This window comes from Uranotaenia lowii, chromosome 3, assembly GCF_029784155.1.
Source record: "Uranotaenia lowii strain MFRU-FL chromosome 3, ASM2978415v1, whole genome shotgun sequence".
In the NCBI taxonomy this organism is placed as follows: domain Eukaryota; kingdom Metazoa; phylum Arthropoda; class Insecta; order Diptera; family Culicidae; genus Uranotaenia; species Uranotaenia lowii.
This window is the reverse complement of record NC_073693.1, coordinates 259,638,311-259,656,008: the sequence shown is the minus strand read 5'-3', so window position 1 is coordinate 259,656,008 and position 17,698 is coordinate 259,638,311. Positions and strand designations below refer to the sequence as shown.

Genomic DNA, 17,698 nt, shown 5'->3' with positions numbered 1-17,698 from the left:
AAATCAAAGCTGGACAACATTCATTAACCGTTTTGCCACATTTCCATCACCTGATTGAAACAAAATATAACTCTAGTCCTCATATCTACACCGACGGTTCTAAGACCATAGATGGCAAGGTGGGTTGTGGTATTCACGACACGATCAACAACAGATCTATAGCTCTGCCCCATCAGTGCTCGGTTTTCAGTTCTGAAGCCTTCGCTCTACTAGATGCCTTTAAAAACACTCAGACTTCTAACCCACCTATAATATTCTCTGACTCAGCGAGTGTTCTTAAAGCTGTTTCCAGGGGGAAAAAACATCCTTGGATTACAGATATTTCCGAAGAAGCCTTGAAAAGAAAAGCAACCCTCGTCTGGATACCTGGCCATGCAGGTATCCCCGGTAACGTCGCTGCCGACCGCCTGGCTCTTAACGGCACAGAAAAGACTCCGCTATGCATCTCTATTCCACAACAAGACGCGTATAGGCACTTAAAAAGACAACTGACTCTTGCCTGGGAGAGAAACTGGGTAGATAATCGAACCGCTAAACTGGGGGAAGCAAAGAACACCACTCTTAAGTAGATTGACCGTCCCAACCCCCAAGAAAGAGTAGCATTAACTCGACTCAGAATTGGTCATACAAGATCGACCCACGCGTACCTACTTGAAAAGGATAACCCACCGATGTGCCCTTCGTGCCACTGTGTCACCACAGTACGCCGCGCCGCCTTCTCATTGATTGTTTAATGTACTCCCCTCAAAGAACAACATGCCAATTGGCCAATAATATTCGCCAATTGCTGTCGAATTGTCCCTCTGAAGAGGGGAAACTCATAAAGTTTCTAAGAAACACCGGTCTCCTCAAAGAATTATAGCCCTGCACCCTCAATTACCCCTAGCCCTTTTCCCTTTCGAAATCCCAAATTAAAAAACCGCAATCCCACACCCAACTCCAACAGCCCTCCCTCCCTCCCAAAAAAAAAACAAAAAAAACAAAAAAAAACAACAAAAAAAAACAAAAAAAAAAACAAAAAATAAAAAAAACAAGGAAAAAAAAGCAAGAAAATAAACAAGAAAATAACAAACAAAAACAAAGAAAACACACACATATACACAGATCGAAACATAAGAACTAATACAAATAACCAAATCTTATCTATTTCTTGTTGTCCATATTTCCGGAAATGTACACCGTTATTCGAATTCGTTTCCCAACATAGCCGGACCTGTGTGCCGTTTGAACAATCTGATTCTGTATATCCGGACTTGACTGCCATCAGGACAACCTGTTCCCTTGAAAGCCGGACCTAGGTACCGTAACAGATAGCTGTCCTAACAAATCTGGACTTGACTTCCGTCAAAATTAATTGTTCACTCTATTGCCGGACATGCGTGCCGTACCTGGAAACCATTCGTCACAACTTAACAACAAGAAATATAGGAAAAGGGAAGAATGCCACAGTGAGGTAAATTCCTGGAAAAAAAAATCATAAACATGATTTTGTTTTTCTTGTTAAAAAATCCAAAAAGTGTCAAAAATTCAGTTTTTTCGTATTAAATTTGCCATGATAATTTTGGCGGAAAAAAGCTAACGGTTTCTGTTTTGTTGCTTTGGTGGTTGATTGTTATCTAAGTTGATAATATATTTTTATAACAGCTTATCTGAATGGATATTTAAGGCCAAACTTAAATTTCAAAACATTTGAAATGATTTCAAAGGATAGTTAACGTTCAAAACATTTAAAATTATAACTTTATTGTAATTGGAATAAGTTAGGAATCTTATCTTTTTCATGTGATAACATCAATCGATCAGTGAAAAATAAATTATGATTTTTTTTTAAGATAAAAAAAATTATAATAGAGGCCCAAAGAAATGACGAAAATGTTATTTTGTATACACAGATCTAGTAAATTGAAAAAACCTGAATAACCAAAAAAAAAAACAAACAAAAGAAAACTACCGTATGAACTTTGTTTCGCAAGAAATTATAAAAATGTTTTGAAATAAGATGATGTTTTAAACAAAGTAAAATATTCCTTACACTGGATAAAAAAAACCTTTTCTGTAAGAGTATTCTTATCAAAAAGTTGAAAAACTATTCCAATTTACAAAGTATCCGTTATCTTTCCCAAACCAGTTTATTAGTTCGTACAATTTAACGAATAATTTCCACAAAAATGTCGCCCTATACCCAAAATTTTCGAAAAATAACTGTGCACAAATTTTCCTTATCGAGCATATGAATTAAACTCCTATGTTTTCAGCTCATATCCATAATACTAGGCGATAAGTTGAGAAATTGGAGTGCTTCCAGTATCTTGGTAGCCGGATAACGCCTGATGGTCGCCTGATACCAAGAAAGACATCGGAACCCGCAGCAGAAAAGTTCGATTTGTGTTTGCGAGTCTTCGCAACATCTGGCGCACACATCAGATATTTCCACGAACGAAAATTCGAATCTTTTACTCAAACGTCAAATCTATATTGCTATATGCTATCTATATACGGGTGCGAAACTTGGTGCAAGTTTTTGTAAACCGCTGCCTGCGGAATTTCATCCGCGCTTGGGGTTCTGGCAACTGGATCTCAAATGAGGAACTACATCGTCAATGTCATCAAAGAGCGCTAGAAATTGAGATTCGGGAACGTAAGTGGAGATGGATTGGGCACACGTTGCGAAAAGATGAGAACGAAATTTGCACACGCTGGGATATGTTAAACCATTAATGCCTGAAAAATAACCATAATCGAAGTTTTCCTGGGTTAACTCGTTTTATGAGTTTTCAGCATTAACTCAGAAAATGAGATTTCAATGAGAACTTGCATTATGGTTATTTTTCATCCGTTTTCGAAAAGGAAGATAATGCTTAAAAAATAACCGTTTTCAGAAAAAAGGAACGCTTTTTATATTTTTATGAATTAGAAGGCAGATTTTCGCAAACAATTAGATATATTTCAAAATTTATGATCAAAATTTCTGATATTTTATTATATTTCATTTAATGTCACAAAAATGTTGAGCAATTTTTTTATGATTTCCTCTGGGCCTCTCGATAGTTTCCACTGATTGTGCCGGAATTGTGTCCGTGATGCTGTAGGCCTTGGAAGGCAGGACTTTACACCCAGCATACTTCAGACCTCATACGTTCAGGGAAATTAGACGACATCCCATATAAATTTCGTTTTGGCACATCTTGTTTCCCGGACTGATTTCCAGAGCGCTACCGGAACAAGGGAATCGGGAAACCCTCTACCAGGCCTCTCATTTTAAATTCTTGTTCTGCAACTTTCTCTTTCGACTTTCAATTCTTCCCGGCTTTCCAAGGCATGGGTGAACAAAGTTTTCACTAATTGCACTGCCTGAAAAAGGAGTTAGAAAGTTGGTGTTGAGGACGAACTTCAATGAAATCTCAATTCCTACATTTTCCATTTTACTGCGATTCAACTAATACTCACGAATTAAATAATCCGTCAATTGCAGGAAGTTGTAAACTTAACTAAACCGAATCAAAAGCGGAGTCGAATTAAACAGGCACTGCTGCGATTTCGAACATGGCGACTTTATTTTTCAGTCATTATATTATTGAATTTTAACCATTATCATCATTTTCATCATGAACTCTCAAAATGGTTGAAATTCAACAATTCATTATGATTGAAAAATAACATTTTCAGCATTTCTTTTAGAAATACCGTAAAATGGTTCAATAAAAGGCATAAATGGTTAAATAAAAATGAGCGTGCAGAGAGGCGCTTGAATGGAATCTAGGAAGCAGTGATGCCACATTTTTATCGGTACTTTGGAACCCAAAATATGGTATGGAAATCTTAAAAATCGGTATGAAAATTTCATTTTCAACTTCCTAACGTATTTTTAATATAAATGGAAGCTTGTAATAAAAAGCAAGTCTAAGAACTCTTATGAATGTTAATTTGATTTTTAAACTAGCTGACTAAGTGTGTTTTAGCATATATTATTTCTTTTTTATCTTGGTTCTAGGTAACGCAGGTTTACATAAAAAGACGGTTTTGAAATTTTAACAAAACTTTATGTTTGTTACGACTTATTCATTTTTTTTAAACTATCTTCTTTTGCTGACGAAAAGTATAAATCACAAATGAAAATTCAGCAGAGAATCCAAAATTAGTATTCCTTTCGAGTTGAATGGAAATCTAATTTAAAAGTGACCGTTTGATAAGAAAATAAGGGCATGGCGATCACTTCCAGGTTACACGTGGTTTAGGCATATTAATGAAATGAAAACTTGATTCTTTGATTGATGTTTAGCTAAAATGGGATGTAAATTTGATAAATTCGATAAGGCAATAGAACCAGGTCAATCTAAAGGAACTTTTAATTTAGTAAGCACTTACAAATCCAATGGCTTTTTTATGTTCGAGGTAAATATGGGCCCAAGTTGATGTTCTTCGTTTGGTTGATGGTTTTTTTTTTTTGCTAAACTGACCATTTGGTTTCAAAGCTTTTATTATTAGATATGAGTTCTAGCGATTAAAAAAAGAAATGATTGTGAGAGTTGTTGCTTCAATTTTTTTTTCAGGCAACGGAAAATTAATTTTATTTTTTGAAAAATCACACATTATTCATATGAAAACCCAACAATTTTTTGCGAAAATAAATGAGAAACGTGTTCTAAAAGAAGGTGATCCTAAGAAAAATTAAAAAAAAAACACATAGTTTTTCCAAAACTGAAAATACCCATTTTGCCTGGCGTGGCCTGGCGATCTCTGTAGTTAGGTACATGTGATATCATTTCTAGCGTAACATTTAAAAAGGGCGAAACTAGCATTTAGCTCGAAACGAGAAAAACGCGTTTGAAAATTCGGAACACCTATTCAAATACTATTTATAAAACCGACCACTTTTTGTTCAACAAAATCAAAAAATGTGCATTATATTCACTTATTAATCGATGGTTATCAAGAACTTTAACTTTTTTCACGTAATTTCAGAGATTTTCGAGTTTCGCCCTATTATTTTTTTCGATTTCAGTTACGCCTGCAAGTTTCACCCAATTGATCGGCCGTTTTTGTTTTGGTTTTGAAGTTACGCCCATTCATCCTACACGCAACACTACCGGGAGACAAGGCGAATTTTTTTCGCATGTTTTTCAACATCGATTTTCTCTTATCTAGTCCCTGAAATTTCATCTAAGTTGGATTCATTTCTCTACAAAAAAAGTTTCGCTGACTGAATGTTTGAGTCAAGACCCATCTCTGGGTCGCAATTTAAAAATAGAAATAAGGCGGTGCCAAACACCGAAATTGGCTGGATATCCAAATACGGCAAACGCATCATTTCTCATCATAACTGACAACCCGTGCAGGATATGAGAAGGCAATGCAAATCTTGCCGTGCTTAAAAATGTCCAAACTTGATTCCAACTACCGTAAGATGAAATGATGGGAATAGAAATAGACCAAGAAAAATGATTATGATCACATGGGAGAACTATTCCCTTCATTCCGATAGACATCGACACTCAACCAGTATAATATTCATACGCCAGGTTGGTCTCCTGTAGTAGAATGTTAATACATGGGCCCCGGAGAGGCGCAAGATGTGGGTTCAAGTCTCACCGGGAGACAAGGCGAATTTTTTTCGCATGTTTTTCAACATCGATTTTCTCTTATCTAGTCCCTGAAATTTCATCTAAGTTGGATTCATTTCTCTACAAAAAAAGTTTTGAGTAATTTTAAGATGAAACCGCGTTTTATAGGTAAAGTGCAAACGCGTGCATCCGGAATGACCGTTAACTCGATTTGTTTACATTTGGCAGTTTCGCCCTTTTGAAATGTTACGCTAGATTTATTTGGCTAACAAGATGGAGAAGGATTGAAGATTATACCGATGATATGACAAACCGTGTACCTGATTGCACTTCAAACCTTGACATACCACATCTGGCGACAAATTGAACAAGAATTATATTCCAACGGTGTATATTTTCCCTTGAAAAGTTAGCAACTCAGGAGACAAGAGCATTGTGAATTGAGATTGATCTTTAGAAGCTTTCACCTTCTGCTGGCAGTTGCAGAAGGTAAAATGTCAGCCTTGAGCTGAGTCCATTGGCTTTGAGGTTGAACACTATAATAGTGCATCATTTGACAGAATATAGAAACAAAACAACGCGAACAACTGAACGAATTATGAGAGTGAGCCGTGGAGATCTTTGCAGGGTACTTTAAAAGTTGTACAGATCAACTTACGCCAGCTACCGCACTTTGTTTCCTTTCTACGGGACCTTTACAAGGATAGATTGAATTAAGTGGGAATGTGACAGTGGAATGAAGATTGAGTTAAAATCTTAAATATCGGTATGAAATCGGTATGTTTTGTCAAAAATCGGTAATCGGTATATACCGATTCTTGGTCAAAGTTTTGCTCAAAAATCGGTATAAATACCGGAAAATCGGTAAGTGTGGCATCGCTGCTAGGAAGACATCGAAGGAGAGGCAGATCCAGAAACTCGTGGCGGTCAGGGTTGCCAATGTGCCTGATTTTAAAAGATTTGCCTGATTTTTTAGGCCCTCCTGATAATCCTCAGTCCTCACCCTAATCCACCCCAGAGTGTCTATATGGTATATTTGAATTATTGGAATGTTGAAACTTGAAGCTTGAAAAATTTCCTGGGACTCACAATGATTCCATGAATCGCTTCCTGAAAGCCCTGATAAAAAAAACTGTCTAGAAATCCAGAGTGACGATTTATCGCTCTAAGCTTCTGATCGCTGTATCTCGCTTCTCCGTACAAACTCGGACGGACCGGACTTTTCCAAAAATTGTATCAATTACCAAGCCCGTTTGAAACCGGGCAATCTGGCTAGCTTAGTGTATATGTGGAAGGCTTCAAAGCAATTATATAAGGAATTAAAAAAATCTCCATAAGCTACCACAATCTTAAAATAAAGGGTGATACGGTCAAAATTTGGTCAAGGAAAAACGCGTATAAATCGGAGAAATCGTTTATCTGAAACATCAAATTAAATTTCTTTTTCAAGTTTATTTAGTATAAAATTCAGGAAATATAATCAGTTAGGCTTCTGCTTTTCCAAATCCAAATGGCCGTCAGATTTTGTACAGTCACCTTGTCCACCTTTTTGTCTTGAACTATTTCTCGTCGTTAGCAGTTTTTTTGGTCTTCTTTAGGTTCCGCTTGACAATAGCCCAGTATTTCGCAATTGGGCGGAGCTCTGGCGTGTTGGGAGGGTTCTTGTCCTTGGGAACCACCTGCACGTTGTGGGCGGCGTTCCACTCCATGACCTTTTTACCGTAATGGCAAGATGCCAAATCCGGCCAAAACAGTACAGAAAAACCGTGTTTCTTAAGGAAAGGCAGCAGACGTTTATTCAAACACTCTTTCAAGTAAATTTCTTGGTTGACAGTCCCGGAAGCTATTATTTATTTATTATTTATTATTATTAATTCATCGAACAAATGTGTTTAAATGAATAAGTACACGATCACAAAGAATTAAACAATCTTGATTGGTGTAAACGACGAACAAAACGGCTTGATGGTTCTCCGAACTGATGTAAGTGCTCAGCATCCTGGAATATGCGCATCATTGCGCTGATTGGTTCATTGTAGCCGTAAGAGGTTCTATGAGTTCGATTCGACAACAGCGAATGAGATCGTGACGTTCTCGACGGAGCTCTAAAGCTGATCATCCTTAGCAGGTTCGGCGATTTTACTCTCCGTTCAACATTTTTGCGACGAACGTGGCCTGTTGAGTTTTTCGGCGACGTTCAAGAGTATCTAGGCCCAAGAGATGGCATCGATGAGAATAAGGGGGCAGATCTTCGGGATGACTCCAAGGCAAATGGCGTAAAGCGAATCTAATAAACCGTTTTTGTACACGTTCGATTCGTAAAATCCAGCTGAGCTGATACGGAGCCCAAACGATTGCAGCGTGCTCAATAATTGATCGGACGAGTGCACAGTAAAGTGACTTCAAGCAATACGGGTCTTTAAATTCTCGCGATATTTTAGAGATGAAGCCGAGTTGTCGATTGGCCTTATTAATTACCGAAGAACGTTGATTGTTGAAGGTAAGCTGATCATCAAGGATAACACCAAGATCATTAACTTCGAAGACTCTTTTTATATGCTCATTGCCGATGTAGTAGTCAAATAGAATAGGCGATTTTTTCCGGTGAAAGGTTATCACAGAACACTTTGAGACACTAACAGATAATTTGTTACGTCTACACCATCCATCAAAGTGGTCTAACAACGATTGAAGGTATTCACAGTCCGCAGCGCATTCTATTGAAACGAATATTTTCAGATCATCAGCATATCCAATTTTCGTTCCATCGTCTAAACTGGTTATCAAATCGTTGAAAAATAATGCAAATAATAAAGGCCCCAAGTTACTACCCTGAGGGACGCCAGATCGGTTTATAAAAGGCAAGGAGATGCTATCGTCAATTTAAATTCTTATGCACCTTTCAGTTAAAAATGACTTGAGCCAATCAATCATATTATTATGAATGCCAAGCTTAGCAAGCTTAGCAAGAAGAATTTGATGATCAATGGCATCGAATGCAGCCTTGATGTCGGTGTATATGGCATCAACTTGCTTCTTATTTTCAAGCTGATTCAAACATAACGAAGTGTATTCTACAAGATTCGTACATACCGATCTTCCAGGCATAAACCCATGTTGTTCCAAAGCAATATATGACAATGAAGCCTGTAGTAAGGCTTGACTAACTATTATCTCGAACAGCTTGGAACCTGCGGACAAGCTAGTGATTCCTCGGTATTGTTTAACGTTCCGACGTTCGCTAGTTTTGAAAATCGGGAACATAAACGAAGTTTTCCACATCTCTGGAAATTTCCGTTGCTGGAAAGACCGGTTAAAAATTCGAGCCAGAGGTGATGATACTGCTTCGATGCATCGACAATAAATAGCTGATGGAATTCCGTCAGGTCCTGGCGCAAACGAGCTTTTCAGTTTTTTTGCAGCAGCTTCGACAATTTCTTGATTGACTTCAAAGGTGTTAAAGTCTATTGCATCGATAGGAACACTGCTAATGGCTTCGATACACTCACGTGCAGTAGAAGCATTGTCCGAAAAAACTGACCGGAAATGTTCAGCAAAAAGATCGCAACACGTTTGTGGAGAGTTAGCTACAGTCTCATGGAAGAACACTGACGAAGGGATTGCGTTTGATTTCCGTTTTGAGTTTACAAACTTCCAGAAACTTCGAGGGTTACTGCGCAGGCCGGATTGTAAACGCATCACATGAAGCTTGTAGAGTGAGGCATTGAGTCGACGGTATGCTGTGCTAGCTATCCCAAATTTTGCTTGACAGTCTTCTGTCCGATTCTTACGAAGTCTACGCAGACAAACATTTTTTTCACGTCGTAGTTGTCGAAGTGTAGGTGTGCTCCAAGCAGGTGATACAGGTGGCTTGAATCTAGGAACATGCTCATTCAACCAGTTGCTGATTAAAATTCAAAACCTTTCAGTCATTCTGTCAACCGATGAGTTACTTAAAACTGCATCCCAATCAATGCTAATTAGATACTGCGAAAGAAGCGCAAAATTTGTCTTCCGGAAATTTAGAGGTCTTATGCTACCGATCGAATAATTTGATGGAGTCTCTTTGGCGGTTGAAGCAACTGGTAAGTCAAAGACAATCGGAGGATGATACAAGTCATCCGGTACTAATACTTCAGGAGCTGTACTGACATCAATCTTTTCCTCACTCGGACCAAAAACTAGATCCAATGTCCTTCCAACGTGATTCCTGACTGCATTAAACTGAGACAGACTCAACGAATTTGTACCATCGATCAAGCAAGAGGCAGCAGCACTAAGGGGTGTTACGTTTAAAAGTTGAGCTCCAATTTCGCATTTTTCCCACATCAAACGAGGCTGGTTATAGTCACCACAAACCAGCACGGAATCATCACGAGAAGCCTTAGCGTACAATTCACGTATAGAAGCCACGTGGGACTCGACTACCTGGGCACAGCAGCTCTTATCAGGTGGGATATAAACAGCACAGAATAGGAATCTTTTACCATTAATTGTGGCAGCAACACAAACTTGTTGCAGTTCGTTTCCATTTTCTGTGTCGACAAAACTGCTGGCGTGGCATTGTTTCACTGCAATCAGAACACCTCCGAAGCTTTTTTTGACGCTATTTCGCGGACTACGATCACAGCGAAAAACAGCGTACTGATTTCCAAAAATCTGAGCCGAATCAAAGGAGTCAGTCAGCCCAGTTTCAGTCAAAATGACCACATCGTAACTGCAATCATTCGTTGCCAAATACAACACTTCAGTTTTGGTGCGTAAACCACGGACGTTTTGGTAGTAGCACCATGCTCCATGATTAGAGCGGCACGAAGACACGATTCTGGATGGTTGGTCCGGCACACTCTGGGCGGAGCTAGAAAGCAGAGGTGTGTGACTAGGCGATATGGTCATTACTGAAGAATACTTGCCGTTGCATGGCAATTGGAAGCCTCCCCCTGGACCACCTGACCGAAAAACGGGACGACTTTTTACAGGAACAGACGGTCGTTGGTGGCCAGAGTAGAGAACTTCCCAATTGGCATGATTGGTGCGTCCCGATATCCAGTTAGATGGCGATGAAATATCGCTGTTGGGCAAACAATCGTGAACTGAGCGCTGCAGCACTGGATTGATATCAGCATAAACTTTTTCATTGGAATGGGTAGCGGATGCATCACTAGAAGGCAAAGATGGGTGACTAGACGAAATGTTCGAAGAAAACAAATACTTGCCATGACATGGCAATTGGAAGCCTCCCCCTGGACCACCTGACCGGAAAACGGGACGACTTTTTACAGGAACAGACGGTCGTTGGTGGCCAGAGTAGAGAACTTCCCAATTGGCATGATTGGTGCGTCCCGATGTCCAGTTTAAGATTGAGGGTATGGATCCGTTGGTCAGTTCACCGTCTACAGTTTCGTCAGCATAAAAGCATGGGTTATTTGGTAAAGGGGCCCAATGAGTTTCGCAATCCGTCGGCAGATGGGGCTCATGGTCATCGTTAGAAAGGTCCACGAAATTGACCATTTCAGTCGTAATTTATGAACTCGCGAAAACTCAAACCGTTTGGCCAGGATTCGGGGTTGAGGGCCTTATCTTTGAGCTCAGGATCGAGACCCACTTTAAATGATACAAATCTCATGGAGCTCACGTCGGTGCCTCTAGGTACCAGTTTTACAACTTGCGCAGAGTCAGCTTCGAGGTTCGCTTTTACCATCTCCATGACGCTGTTTTCGCTTACTTCTGGTTTAATGCGCGAAATGTACAACCAGAAAAGCTTCTCGGTTTCGTTGGCGCATAGAGGAACCGAAACAACGTCTGCGGAAGATTTCTTTGCACCCAATTTGCAAGGTTCGTTAACAACAGGATCCGGAGCCCGCAACCGTTTGAGCGCACGACGAAAATCAGGACGAGCAGGCGTGAGTACTGGAACAGGCGTGGCAGGTGGTTTAGTGCACAGCAATTTTATTTCAGAACGAAGTTCTGAAATGGCTTCGCTAAGCTGAGCTACTTCTGTCTGCTGAGGAGGTGGGGCAAAAGCAAGGTTTCGAAAATGTGCATTTTCGAAAAGTTCGGCGCAGTCATCACACATCCAGTATACATTTTTCGACAGTGTTTTTAAGGATCGGGCTGCGGTATTGCTGATGCTAACACAGCTGAGATGAAATTCTTTTCCACAAATGCCACGACAAACCATAAACTCAATTCCGCTAATCGTACCGGAGCAGCTTGAGCACGTCTTTGCCATATTAGCCCGGTGGGTATGCAGCACGCAATTCAAAAACAGAGTAGGTACAAATTTCTCAGACAGATGTCGCTCTAGTTGCAAAAATGAAGCGAGGGAGCTTTGAACGAGCTACACTTATTCTTATTTTCGCAAGATGTCGCTTCTGTTGTGCAACTCTCCACAAATGGCTAGCAAAATATCACTGCTCTTAGCAAAAATGATCGACTCAATTTACACAGTTCACCAGTTCACATTCGTAAACTAATAGGTATTTCAGTCGAACACGCACAGTGGGATTATGACGGACGTTAGACAACGATTTTAGAAATCCGATTTCATAAAAAAAACGGGTGATTAAAAAATGATCATGAAACAGTATAAACAACAAAATAAACCGTGTTGCCGAATGCTGCTTTTCAATCCACAGGAACACATGGCTTGTTAAACCAGATATTTTTTCGCGAACTTTGACAGTTTCATGTGCTTGAAAATATCTGCTACCTTTCCCCTTTCTTTTGCCGTATAAAACTCCTGTCCCGGAAGCTGCTTGAAGTCGGCTTTGACGTAGGTTTTGTCGTCCGTTACCACGCAGTCAAACTTCATCAGCATCATCGTGTACAGCCTCCGGGATCGCGCTTTGGCCGTAGTATTTTGTTTATCATCGCGATTTGGAGTCACTACTTTCTTGTAAGTCGATAGTCCGGCTCGTTTTTTAGCTCGATGCATGGTTGTAGACGATACACCCAGCTTATTTGCGGCATCTCGGATAGAGAGGTTAGGGTTTTACTTGAAACTACCGGCAACTCTCTCTGTCGTCTCAGCGGCTTCCGGTTTTCGATTTTCCCTCGATCCAGACAAAAGTTCCCCAAACATTTTAATTACATTTCTAACGGTTGATTTGGCAACTTTCAGCAATTTTGCCAGCTTTGTGTGCGAGAAGCTCGGATTTTCGCGATGCGCGGGCAAAATTTTGATACGCTGCTCTTCTTCCGTGGACGGCATTTTGACAACAGAAGAGTGAATTCCACAATCAAAATAGGAGAAACATTCTACACACACACACACACACCTTCAAAATGAGGGGTGTTCAGGTTTTTAAATACAAAAATGAAAGAAATACGTCAAGTTGATATTGACCAAATTTTGACCGTATCACCCTTTAATATAATCATAAAATGATGATAAGAATTTTCCTAGAAGTAAAACAAAACGTCTGATGACGAAGACCGTACATAAAGTGGTCGAACTGAACATTCACACAGATAAGAGATTAGATAAATCATTTACTATCAGTTGCGCTATCGGAACCCCGATCGGAAAGCATCTGTCGGTGTTTTCGAGGGTGTGACGGCGAAGACGGTGACTTTGAAATTTCCTACGGTGCGTTCTATGTAAAACAGTAACGTGTAAAACAGCGTGGGTTATTCATCAGTTGGCAATTGCCCATGAATAGTGTTTGTCCAGCTTTTGGAACGATACGAACTTAAATTTTACCGCATCTTAATGAAGCGATCGGGAGAGATAATCCCGTTACGTTGCACCAGGGAGGAGCAGTTGGAGAGGAGACGTATCCAGGAAATCTTCAACAGATATGATCATAATGGCAACGGACACATTTGCATCAGCGAGCTGAAGACAATGATTAAGAGCGGTGTAAGTGATGATCTGCCGAAAGGTTTTGTGAAACGATTGATGAAAACAACCGACACCAACAACGATGGACAGCTGGATTTCGAAGAATTTTTACAGATGTCTCAAAAGCACCAGTACCTGTTTAAGAAGCTCTGTGTTCGATACTGTCGATTGGTTGTGCCCGGTAGGAGTTACGATGAACCGGATGCCGAGTATGAGCGAAGTATGTCCTTCTGGCCTCCTCCCTTGACGATGTTGGTGTTTTCGGTGGTACAAGTCATAAGTTTTATTGTGGACATTATTTACACGGACGACGGTCAGATGGGAATGAGCACAAATGGACCAATGGCTACCATTTTCATCTACAATCCTCAACTTAGGCAACAGGCTTGGCGCTTTGCAACCTACATGTTTGTCCACATTGGACTGATGCATATTACCATGAATTTGTTGGTGCAGATCTTTCTTGGAGTAGCTCTGGAGCTGGTGCACTGTTGGTGACAAGTTGCTCTGGTGTATCTTGCTGGAGTCCTTGCCGGTTCGATGGGCACTTCCATTTTTCAACCAAGAGTGTTTCTGGCTGGAGCCTCTGGTGGAGTCTATGCTCTCTTAGCTGCTCATTTATCTACAGTAGTCCTAAACTGGAAGCAAATGGAGCACGCCATCGTGCAACTGTTTGTGATTTTGTTGTTTTGTGTGATCGATGTGGGTTCAACAGTCTATAACAGTATCAACGATCCATTCGACAGAGTTGGATACATAGGCAGGCAGTGAGGCAATTCCTATAATTTTTTTTCTTTCTCGTTTCTGTTTCTTTCGTTTTAATTTTCTCAATAACATGCCTATCATCCGCAGAGAGGAAATTTTTATTGTGAGTAGTTAATCATGTCTTCTTGATAACCTTCCCTAGATTCACGTTCAATTCTTAACGTAGCATCAAAACGAAAAACTAATTAAAACTATAGGAATTCAGATACAAGCTGTAACCACGCCATGCATCTTAGATAAATATCTCCAGAGGTTAACTTCAAATTATTGTTTATTTTTTCTGGTTACTAGCTTCGTACACAATTAAATATCGAATAATTGATCTTTATTGAAACCCTCTTCTATAAGCTGCGCAAAATCAACATAACAATGAGTGTTTTGAAAAAGTAAGTTTGAAACATTGCTACTGCATCACATATACTGCTATTTTTAATATAAAATATATATCTATAAGAACGTTCAATCACTTGCCGGTTGGGCAGGTATATACACGTATGCGGAATACCTGTCGTGAATTAACATTATTCTGAATGTTGTAAATTTTTAAACGGCTGCGTAAGTGATTGATTCGTTTATCCACCTAACTCAAACACTTCACACATAACATTTATTACATAACAGCTCACACGAAGTCATGGTGTCGGGTATGCGGTGATTTGCATTTCAGATTTGCCGAACAATGATCTAAAGAATGCATTTTAGCGCATACGTCGGCGAAACTGCGGTGAATCCGTGCACCCATGGTGGATTATCTGCATACATACATACATTTCTTAAGTGATGTTCAAGATAGGTTTCTTGATAAGAATTATATGCCGCATTATCAGAGAACTCATTTGAAGCGCAAACATACTGGTGAATAAACGTATTCAATTTAAAAAAAAAATCGTTTTGCTAATGATGACACTCTTATTGTTAAGTAACAAAATCTTTTTATTTTCCACAAAATGATTAGTTTATGAAGCCAAATTTCGGTCTTATCAGGTTAATTATAACACTTCTTATATGTACTTTATCCAACGTATCTAATTTTATTAATTCTTTATCAGGGAACTAAAATTTAATGCAGAAGCTTAAAACATATTTTCTTATAATCAATTTTCACTACACTTCACTTCACTGTTGTTCAAAGCAGATGCATTCCAAAAGTGTCAATCAATCGTCGGAACTCTGGCTATAATTTTGAAATTTGAATTCTTTTACGTAACGAGAGTGAGTAGGAAAGCTTGCATGTGACTTACGTGCCCAATATTCTGATATTGGCCAGGGTGTCGGTGCCTACTCCGTTGACCTAAAACTCGACTCACTGTTTGTTATTATTGTTTGTGTTTTTTATAGCGATTTAAGGAGGGAGTAGGGTCAAACGGGTAAAAAAAACACCATTTTCACGAATTTTTTTTTGAGCTATCGTTCGAACAAATTTATTCAAATTTTTTGCATTATACAAAGCATTGTTGAAAGAACATTAAGTAATTTTTTCATAGGAAAATATTGAAAAATGACCCGGTGACGGAGCACTTTCGAAGATGCCTTTTAGAAAACAGGATTGAGACTACCAAATAAGTCGTCAACTTTCCATATTGTTACGAAAAATGTCGTATATTTCAAAGCAATCATCTATGTGATGATGTAAATTGTCATAGTATATTCCAAAAAGAATCAGGGTAGTCGTAAATGATGCGCATGACAAGTCGTGCAAATCGTAATTTAATACAATCCAAATCAAGAATATGTTTGCTAATGTACCTATATGGCATCCAAAATGATACGTAAATACTGGTTTTGCTACATTATATACGATATGTTTACACGTATATTTGCACGTATATTTGCGTTGCAAATTTGAAATACCCACCAAATGGTTGTCTAGGACACTCCCTGGCGCTATTCCCTGTTTAAACAAAAAAATAGAATGAAATCATATTTACTGCAAGTCCCTTCCCAATGCCCAATTGGGAAGGCAGAGGAAAGGCGCATAAAACAAATGTGATTGAAATTTAGTGGAAAAATATATTACAGGAATTATAATTAAAATTAACCAGATGAAAAACCATTGTTTAGAGATATTGACTAGTTTAGTTTAGTTTAGTTTAGTTTATTTGTATTCAAAAGTAGCGTAAGACAATTGTCTTTTCATTTTGCCACAGCGGCGTAATCGTATTGATGGAATGCACTTGTTCCTTTCATTTAAATCTCTTAGAGAATGATTGGTTTTGTCCACAATTAACATTTCTTCTAGTTAAATAACGTTGAACATTGCTTTCTAAATGTGCTTAAATTAGGAATATTTTTCATTGGGTTTGGTAGTAAATTCCAAAGAACAACACCTTTGACAAAAAATGTGCAGTTATAAAAAGACGTTGTATGATTGGGGATCACATAATTTCGCGTCCTAGTGCCGTTGAAGGGTTGGAGTATATTGAAAAGATATGAAGGACATTTATTGGTGATGATTTTATGAAACATAAGACATGACCGAACTTTAATAAAATTGTAAAACGAATATCCTAATAACTTATGTTGCAAATGAGTAACTCGATCTAAACGGGATAGGTTAAAGACGAAACGAACGCAACAATTAAGCGCGATTTTTATTCTGTCGAGAGCTCTTGTAGAAACTGTAGGCAGTAGGAAATCACACGCAATAAAATATGGTAAAATGAATGTTTTAAAAAGTTTTAATTTGACGTTCTGGTTTAGGAAACTTGACTTAAGCTTTATGTTTCTAAGCACGCCGTAAATTTTACCGCATTGGTTCAATACGTGGTTATCCCAGTCGAATCGACTGTCAACGATAAATCCTAAGCTTGTAACCTTGTTTGAAAAAACTATTTCATTATCTCCTAGTTGTAAGAAAGGCTCATTTGTGCATACAGTTCGTGTTATCAAAAGGGCATTTGATTTGGATGCATTCAACGTCATCAGATGATTTTTCGCCCACGTATTTATAGCTTGCAAATCTAGGTTCATTAACTGACCGGTTTCGACCATGCTTTGGTTTTTACAATTAATATACAGCTGAATATCGTCAGCAAACAAATGAATGGTGCAATACTTTACAATGCTTGGTAAATCGTTTATATACATAGTGAATAATATAGGGCCTAACACGGATCCTTGAGGCACTCCAGAATTAACTGGTAAAAAACTAGAAAAACTTTCATTGCTAAACACTGCTTGCTCCCGATCCTTTACACCCAAAATTCAGCCTCTGTGCCAATGGCGTGTAGTCAATTACATAGCATCATTGGTACAAGAAGATAACGCGATCGGTGCTGATTCGATTTGCTCCCACCGGCATTAATCTCCCAAGTTAACCGAATTGCGTATGTCTGAAAGAAACAAAATAAAAACGCTTTCACGTCTCTCCCTATCGCATCACAAGACGAAGAAGGATGGAAATAAATACCGGCCAACACCAGGCAGCCAGCGAACCGAGCACTGTGCGTGTGAATGTAGCAAAAGCAACAACAAAAACTTCCTTCTAATTCAATCCCTTCAATCCACTGGCAAACAACCACGGCCG

At 39.0% G+C, this 17,698-nt stretch overlaps 2 protein-coding genes and 1 pseudogene across 2 annotated transcripts in view; 1 reads left to right on the top strand and 2 right to left on the bottom strand.

Annotated features, from left to right (window-relative positions):
- Positions 1 to 17,698, bottom strand: part of LOC129753343 (uncharacterized) — a 783,315-nt gene that overhangs the window by 102,908 nt on the left and 662,709 nt on the right. The gene's annotated exons all lie outside the window — the stretch shown is intronic.
- Positions 11,074 to 11,793, bottom strand: LOC129753340 (uncharacterized). Its single transcript, XM_055749154.1, has one exon. The coding sequence runs from the start codon at positions 11,791 to 11,793 to the stop codon at positions 11,074 to 11,076; it is 720 nt and encodes a 239-aa protein (XP_055605129.1).
- Positions 13,177 to 14,987, top strand: LOC129758787 (rhomboid-related protein 2-like; annotated as a pseudogene).